Raw genomic sequence first — 8,981 nt, forward strand, 5'->3', positions numbered from 1 at the left:
TCTATGCACGGGAATATCGTCCTTTTGTAATACAGATAGAGTCTATAAATGCGTAAATGAATTCAAAGATAGTGTACTCGTGGCGGCCCAAATACTTGCGTAAAACACGCGATGTGGCACTTCCATAACTCAGTGTCATAATTGGCTTGTTAATTAGTTGCAGCGGTGTCGTGAGTCCCTAATGGCGTTTTATACTTAGTCTTAAATTTTAAGATTATTAAAATGGCCAAGTTTTAAGCTATAGTGTATTTACGGAGCGATATACATCATCATAGATGTGATGATTATTTTCTATTACGACTAGATCTATTAAGGTCAATAAACGTACAAAGTAAAAGTTGGATTCGTGCACAGTCTTTCCTTATTGAACTTAGCAATCTGACTTAAACGGAATTCAGAAGCAATGGTTTTAGAAGCTTTTCAAAGCATAGGAATGCTACCACTGTCGACTTCAAAACTTCGATCAGCTACTTAGGATTTATTTATAGAAAGACTTACGTACTATTAGTATCCCTGAAAACTAAAGATCAGCAAAATCTATGCTACAAGCAATTAGTAGTATTTAAATGGTTTCTCATAACTATTTACCCTTTACAGCACAGCACTGCACAGTAACAGCCTGTAAATTTGAATCCATCATCATCAAATTTTTATCCATTTATTTTTATACAATGGTTATATTTCACCACGCTGCTCCAATGTGGATGAGTACACATATATCCATACGCGCAGGCTTCTTCGCGATGTTTTTCTTCATCGCCGAGCACGAGCACGATATGAATTATAAGCAACAAATTAAGAACATGAAGATTTAGTGGTGCTTGCCCTTAACCACTGCTCCATCTTACTTTTGCTTACTTGGTGGTAGGGCTTTGTGCAAGCTCGTCTGGGTAGGTATCACCCACTCATCAGTCATCATTATTCTACCGCCAAATAACAGTACTCAGTATTGTTGTGTTCCGGTCTGAAGGGTGAATGAGCCAGTGCCAGTAGTTATACAGGCACAAGAGACATAACATCTTAGTTCCCAAGGTTGATGCAACATTAACGATGTGAGGAATAGTTAATATTTCTCACAGCGTCATTGTCTATGGGCGATGGTGACCACTTACCATCAGGTGGCCCATATGCTCGTCCGCCAAGCTATACCATTAGAAAAAAAAATCATGACTCTTTCTTACATCCTTTGCTTCAATAATATTTTTTATGAAATGAAGTTTGAAAGCAATTAATAACTTTAATGAAAATTTTATCAACAACCTTTCGTATTCATTTCAAATTCCTTTGAAATCTTTGAATACATACTGTATAGGTATAAACTGTAAAACGGGAATTCATTGACACAATCTCTTGTTTTCAAAGTGTCGGGAACGATTTAGAAAAAGGCTTTTGTTTCTCTTCACCATACCGTCAGAGCCTTAGAATAGAAAGTGTAGCAAGTATGGCATGAGAGACTTTATCATGCAGTCTCTAAAGCTATTCATTATTGAGACTTTCGGAGCCAGAAATGATTTTGTACGAAACGAATTACTACTTTTGAAAATGTAAATATCAAATCCTCAGAAGTGATTATGTCTGGGTATCATAGTTTAATGTACTTGTACGTTTTTTTATGAATGCAACGACATATCAATTTTGGATTACAGTTTGTCTTTATGTAGATTTTTAGTACCTATTAGTGGTAATACTGATAATTTAATACAGTTTGAGGAGTTTAAATTAAAGAAAGTACTAACGTGTTTTGTGCAAGCTTATTTTTGGTTACTTTTAAAATATTAATTATTATTCTACTGTCAAAATCAATGTCGATACCAATGTCTTGCTATAGAGGTAATTACTGTAATTTAAGAAACGAAACCCACCTTAGGATTGTAGTTGGGCTTTGTGCAAGCCATTATTTGCGTAGACCTCCCGTAGTAAATGCCATGCTGGCAAGTGAGAGATGCTGGAAGGAAGACCGGAAAATTGGAGCTTTGGGAATCCTCTACCCAGCCGTAAGCGTCACACAGACAAGAAGGATTCTTGGTACTCCGGGATCCACTCTAAATTGAAGGCCCGCATAGGAGGACCAAGCGTCAGGGTGTTAGAGCTGCATGCGTAAACGATGCCGTGGCACCGTTCGCATGGACGAAGAGGGTACCGTTGGGATTTTGTGGGTATTACGGCATTTGGCTGCCGTTGAGACTTATATATGCGATTTTCCAAAGATTTTGTGCAAGCCTATCTAGGTTGGTACCACATATTCATTATATTATCAAGCAGCAATGGTTATTATTTCTGTATCACGGTTTTAAGGGTGGATGTTCCAGTAGCTAAGGGCACAAGGGACATAAAATCATAGCTTTTGAGGTTGGTGATACTAGGGTTTGGTAAGGAATAGTTAATATGTTTTACAGCTTCAATACCTATAGATGATGGTGACCATCAATTATTAGGTGACCTATTGGCCGAAAATGGAAATACTTCTGTTTGGGAATTTTAAATTTATTCTAATAAAATGTGTCAGGATTAAACATGCACACCTATAAACCTCCTTTGTATTTATTAAAGTTTTCTTTATATTTGAATTATTCCTTAAGTTGTCATGTTTAGTTCTTAGTTGACGCCTAGATGGCATTGTTCAATTTTTATAAGTTTTTGAATCGCGCAATCGTTTTGTTATTCTGTATATATAAGACATTGTGAAAATTATTGTTTTGGGTGAATCGTCTCAAGAAGTAAACGGAAGCTTATACAGTACTAAGTGTTTCATTTCGTCGAAAAGGAGCCTACCGGAGTTTATTCATGGTCCATTCGAGTCGGATTGGTTTGGACTAATTTTTGTCGTATTGCTGCGGAAGTGGTACAAGAGTACCACCCGTTTCGTCACTACTGGACAGTGGATCGCTGTCCAGAGCATCCCTTCAGCAAGGTGTCACAAGCGGCGCCACGGCAGTGGAGGGAACCGGGAGTCTACAACCCGGAGGAGCGACGGACGGACACAGGCAAGCAGCAGCGGTGGAGGTTGCGGAACACGAGGGGGCGCCACGGGTGCCACAACGTGAAGACAAGTAAGAGTGTTCGGTGAAATATTGTGAGTACATTTGAAATATTACTATAGAAGAAATTAACTTGGAAATTAAACCTTATATCAAAGATTAGTGAAACTTAAAGTATTTGAAGAAAGTGAAGTACTTAGAATAAATTCAATAGTTTAGGACTTGTAAAATTTTGCTCATCTGTTTCTTAAACTTGGAAAATATTGACTAAGTAAAATAATTCAGTTTGACGTTTAACTTTGTAAATTAAAGTAAATTGTTATTCGGTTTTAGATCTATTACTGTCAAGGTGTATAATTAATATGGAGTCGTTTAATGATCTGCAGGATGATATAAGGGCTAAAATACTAAAGGTTAAGACTAATTTTAAAAAGTCTCCTAAGGATCGTTTGACGGTTGCTTATATTGAAACAAGGCTAGATAACTTAGAACAACAGTGGAGTTTGTTTACAGATACTCATACTAAAATTATAAGTCAAGTTAAGCGAACCGATTTCTATAGTTCGAATTATTATAAAAATAATGTGTATGATGATGTAGAAGAATTATATGTTGAATTTAAGACTGAGTTAAAAGAAACACTGTATAAATTTAAAACACTTGAGTCAGAAGGCAAGTCAAGTTCAAATAGTCAATATGAGAGTTCAGAAAGACGTTTCAAGCTGCCTGAAATTAAAATACCTATCTTTTCCGGTAAGTACACAGAGTGGCAGACATTCAGAGATTTCTTTTTAGGACTTGTGCATGAAAACAAGTCACTGGATGATGCCCAAAGATTTTATTATTTAAGGGGTCATTTAACCGGGGAAGCCGAGCAACTATTACGTAATATTAAGGTGACGTCGGATAGTTATCAAATTGCTTGGGGGAAATTAGATAGTATGTATAATAATAAAAGATTTTTGGCGAACGGCATCTTGAAGCGTCTACTAAGTCAAAAAAGTTTGTTATCTGAATCGGCATCTGAAATTAAAAACTTAATTAGTACAACTTCTGATTGTTTAGACTCAATAAAAAATATTGGTGTGGATGTTTCATCTTGGGATATCCTGATTATCCACATTATAAGCGCTAAGTTAGATAAAGATACGCGAAAGGCATGGGAGTTAAAGGTATCTTCAGATCCAAGTAATGAATTACCCACGTTTCAACAATTTTCCAACTTTTTAATAGGACGTTTTAGAGGCCTAGAAAATATTGATTATAAGGTACATCACAGTGAGAAAAAGTTTACAAAATCTTTTCACGTTGTTAAAAACAAACCGTTTGTATTGTGTGCGTATTGTGGCGAGGAGCATAAAATAACTGCGTGCCGAAAAATCGGTAAGGAAAATAATGAGACACGCCGCGAGTTCGCGTTAAATAAAAACTTATGTTTTATTTGTTTGAATAGCAACCATTCCGCTAAAATGTGCAAAAATATTGTCCGATGCCAAGTTTGTAAACGTCGACATCATTCGTTATTACATCCTAGTGGTGATTCTGGTTCTGGTAGTGCTGAAGAAGAGGCGAGTCACCAAACAACCTCGGCAACCAGTAGAAGGTTAACTGAGGAGGATACTGCCACAAGCAGTAATAAGTTCCCTGCGCAAGCAGAAAGTAAGGGGCAACTTGTGTCTTGTTTTTCGACAGGAAACTGTTCAAAAATGGTTTTATTAACTACAGCTGTGGTGCAAGCTGAGTCGAAAGACGGTAATTATTTCCCAGTTAGGGTCTTATTAGACCAGGGGTCGCAAGGTTCCTTTATTACTGAGGCCATGGTGCAGCAATTAGGTTTAAAAAGGCTTGCGACCAAAAATACCGTAGTCGGTATAGGTGGAAATAAAAGTGTGACTTCCAAGTCCACAGTCAAAGTTACCTTAAGATCGAGAGTTGATCCTAGATTTCAAGTTAAGGTTAATGCACATGTCTTGAAGTCAGTTACATCTCTACTCCCAGTTGCGAAAACAACTAGGATGAATTGGGAAAACCTAACTCTGGATGAACTGGCTGACCCTGATTATCATACACCTAATAGGATTGATATCTTATTAGGTGCGGAGATAATTAGTCAAATCATTCAGGAAGGCATCAAGAGAAATCTCAACGGTTCTCTCTTGGCGCAGGCTACTGTTTTTGGGTGGATAATATCCGGCGTCTGTGATATAGACAGCACGTCAAATATCCATTCTCAAACAATTGTGATGCATTCGTATCTAGAAGTGGACAATATGCTGAAGAAGTTTTGGGAACTTGAAGCTGAACCACCTGTAACAAAGAAAATGCTCACAGATGATGAAATTAAATGTGAGAAATTATTTCAGGATACTACAAAACGGGATAAAAACGGTCGTTTCATCGTAAGACTGCCGTTTCGTAAGATCAACCTGGACTGCGTGCGTGGTGAATTCAAGAACATAGCTGAAAAAAGATTTAGAAGTTTAGAATTCAAATTACAAAAGAACATTCAGTTAAAAGAGGATTATACACAAGTTATAAAGGATTATTTAAATTTAAATCATATGGTAAAAGTTACAGATAAGGATAAATGTAAGGAAACAGCTATTTACTTACCACACCATGCAGTAGTCAGGGAGGATAAGGAAACTACTAAAGTCCGAGTAGTGTTTGATGCCTCCTGTAAGGGAAGCAATGGAAAGTCCTTAAATGATGATCTGTTGATTGGGCCGCAACTGCAAGCTGAACTACGTCATACAATTATGCGCTGGAGACAATATAAAATAGGTTTGGTGGCAGATGTGGTAAAAATGTACCGCCAAGTGCTGGTAAGTCGAGAAGATACTCCATTTCAGAGGATTCTTTGGAGAGATAGTCCTGAAAAGGAGCTTCAAGAGTATGAATTACTTACCGTCACCTTTGGCACCGCGTGTGCTCCATATTTAGCTGTGCGGTCTCTGCAAGAGTTAGCTTATAAGGAATGTCAGAATAAGCCAGGAATCGCGAAAATTATTTTGAATGATTTTTACATGGACGATGTGATGACCGGTGCGGAAAATCTAGAAGATGCTTATGAAATATATAGAGAATTAACTGAAGTGTTAGCAAAAGGAGGGTTTCCGTTGCAAAAATGGAAAAGTAATTCCAAGGAAATATTAGCGAAAATCTGGAAGGCAAACGGTAATAAGGATGAGAAATTAAGGATTAAGGTAGATGACACAACTAAGATTTTAGGACTTACCTGGGATCCGTGTGGTGACTTCTTCCGGTACTCTGTAGAACTTGCGCCGCAAGAAGAACTTGTAACAAAAAGGAAAATTATATCTGATATATCTCGATTATTTGACCCACTTGGGTGGTTAGCTCCTTGCATCATAGCAGCAAAAATACTCATACAAAAGCTTTGGTTAGCTGGTATTGGATGGGATGAGCAAGTTCCTACTTATTTAATAAAAGAATGGACTACTTACCGTAAAAATTTAACTGCATTACAGAATATCAAGATTCCGCGCAGGATACACACTTGTAATGAGTGTAAGCGCGAGTTGTACGGATTTTCTGACGCCTCAAAAGTGGCTTATGCGGCTGTCGTGTATCTGCGAGTGGTAGATGAAGTGGGAAATGTTAACGTTTCGTTGGTCACAGCTAAAACAAAGGTAGCTCCCATTAAGCAGGTGTCTATCCCTAGACTTGAGCTTTGCGGGGCCGTACTTTTGGCTAAGTTGATGGTTGAGGTAGCTGAAGTTATGGAGGTTGAAAGAAGTCAGTTACATGCATTCACTGATAGTGAGGTAGTTTTAGCCTGGCTTAACCATCACCCAAGTCGGTGGAAGACCTTCGTGGCTAACCGAGTCTCTGAAATCTTACAGATTTTGGATACACATCACTGGTCCCATGTAGCCACTAAGAAAAACCCGGCGGATTTGGCATCACGAGGTATTTCTCCGGTGGAACTATCAGAAATGGCTCTATGGTTTGAAGGGCCAGAGTTTCTAAAAAATAAGGAAATTATTTTTACAAAACCAAAACATTTGGGAACAAATCTTGAGCAGATTAAGGTTCATACAGTGGTCGTTGACACAACCTTGTGGCAAAGATTTTCTTCATTTTCGAAGCTTGTTCGTGTGGTCGCTTATTGTCTACGCTGGTTAAGAATAAGGAAAGGTTTAAGTAGTAGGCCAAGATCAGAAGCATTGGAGCGACAGGAAATTGAGGATGCCATAAGGGTCTGTATTAAAAAATGTCAAGAAGAAGGATTCCAGGAAGAGTTGGAAGAATTGCGAAAAAACGGCGTAATAGATAAGAAAATGAAAAGGTTAAAGACATTAAATATATTTTTAGATTCGGAAGGTATAATTAGAGTGGGTGGTCGGCTGGAAATGTCATCGCTGTCCTTCAACGAGAAACATCCGATTCTCATACCTAAAGAATCTTGCTTAAGTGCACTCTTAATTGCTGATGCTCACCAAAAGACACTGCATGAAGGCCCGCAACTCATGATTACCTACTTGAGATCGAAGTATTGGATTGTAGGTGCGAAGTCTCTCATTAGAAAATATTATCGAGACTGTGTCACTTGTACGCGATACTCGAACAGATCCACATCTCAGCTCATGGGGCAGTTACCTTCCGCGCGTGTGACACCGAATAAACCCTTTCTTGTCAGCGGAGTCGATTACGCAGGGCCTATTAATATAAGAATTTCAAAAGGTAGGGGTAACAAGTCTTACAAGGGATATATTGCTCTATTCATTTGCATGTCGACCAGAGCCGTACATCTTGAAGTGGTGAGCGAGCTGTCTACTCAAGGTTTTATAGCCGCTTTTAAAAGGTTTGTCGCAAGACGAGGTAGGTGCGCTGAATTATACAGCGACAATGGTAAGAATTTTGTGGGTGCTGCCCGAGAGTTACTGTGTCTTTTCAGCGAAGAAAAAACGAATTTTAAACTAGAACTGGCAGAGTATCTGGCAACCAACGGAACAAAATGGAATTTTATTCCTCCTCACGCTCCGAATTTCGGTGGACTATGGGAGGCAGGAATAAAGTCCACAAAGTTCCATCTTAAACGTGTGGTCGGAAACACAACTTTGACATATGAGGAGATGGCCACAGTGTTATCTCAAATAGAGGCCTGTCTTAATTCAAGGCCATTGTCTCGTGTAGAGGATCAAGAGGTCGTAGTGTTGACTCCTGGTCATTTCTTGGTAGGGGAACCACTGATAGTAGTTCCTGATTCAAATTATGACTCATCAAATATATATAGTTTGCGAAGATGGCAACTCCACCAGCGAATGATGCAGGACTTTTGGCGTCGATGGTCCCAGGATTATCTTCATCAGTTCCTTCAAAGGTATAAATGGGAATATCAGAGTCCAGAACCATCAGTGGGGGATGTTGTTTTAGTCAAGGAGGACGATTTACCTCCGGCGCGATGGTTGCTAGGCAAAATCGAGAAAAAACATCCGGGACCCGATAAAATAACGCGAGTCGTCACAATACATACCAAAGATACTTTAATTAAAAGACCTACTTCTAAGATAGCAATATTACCTGTAACTAAATAAGTAATTACTCAAGTAATTCTTTACAGTTTGGATTGTCTCATGGTGGGCGGTTTGAAGGACATTTCTCATGATGTCCTTGGTGGGCGGTATGTCAGGATTAAACATGCACACCTATAAACCTCCTTTGTATTTATTAAAGTTTTCTTTATATTTGAATTATTCCTTAAGTTGTCATGTTTAGTTCTTAGTTGACGCCTAGATGGCATTGTTCAATTTTTATAAGTTTTTGAATCGCGCAATCGTTTTGTTATTCTGTATATATAAGACATTGTGAAAATTATTGTTTTGGGTGAATCGTCTCAAGAAGTAAACGGAAGCTTATACAGTACTAAGTGTTTCATTTCGTCGAAAAGGAGCCTACCGGAGTTTATTCAAAATGTCATGCCATTTCTAATTTATTAAGTTCTGTGGTCGTACCCTTTTTGATTTAAGTACCAATACC

The 8,981-nt window shown here is 38.4% G+C and overlaps 1 protein-coding gene across 1 annotated transcript; it reads left to right on the forward strand.

Annotated features, from left to right (window-relative positions):
• The first annotated feature begins 1,942 nt into the window (after positions 1 to 1,942).
• LOC124544258 lies at positions 1,943 to 8,539 on the forward strand. The gene is made up of 4 exons (XM_047122729.1): positions 1,943 to 2,097; positions 2,841 to 3,050; positions 4,513 to 4,637; positions 4,704 to 8,539. Exons 1-4 carry the CDS (start codon positions 1,943 to 1,945, stop codon positions 8,537 to 8,539), a joined length of 4,326 nt encoding a protein of 1,441 aa, XP_046978685.1.
• The last annotated feature ends 442 nt before the right edge of the window (positions 8,540 to 8,981 follow it).

Source organism: Vanessa cardui, chromosome 4, assembly GCF_905220365.1.
Source record: "Vanessa cardui chromosome 4, ilVanCard2.1, whole genome shotgun sequence".
In the NCBI taxonomy this organism is placed as follows: Eukaryota; Metazoa; Arthropoda; class Insecta; order Lepidoptera; family Nymphalidae; genus Vanessa; species Vanessa cardui.

Excerpts from the sequence above, each read along its gene's own strand:
- LOC124544258 (XM_047122729.1), top strand. The coding sequence starts at position 1,943 with ATGCTGGAAGGAAGACCGGAAAATTGGAGCTTTGGGAATCCTCTACCC. Across the intron at positions 3,051-4,512 it reads GTGCCACAACGTGAAGACAA|TGGTGATTCTGGTTCTGGTA; the intron begins GTAAGAGTGTTC and ends ATTACATCCTAG. Across the intron at positions 4,638-4,703 it reads GTTCCCTGCGCAAGCAGAAA|CTGTGGTGCAAGCTGAGTCG; the intron begins GTAAGGGGCAAC and ends TATTAACTACAG.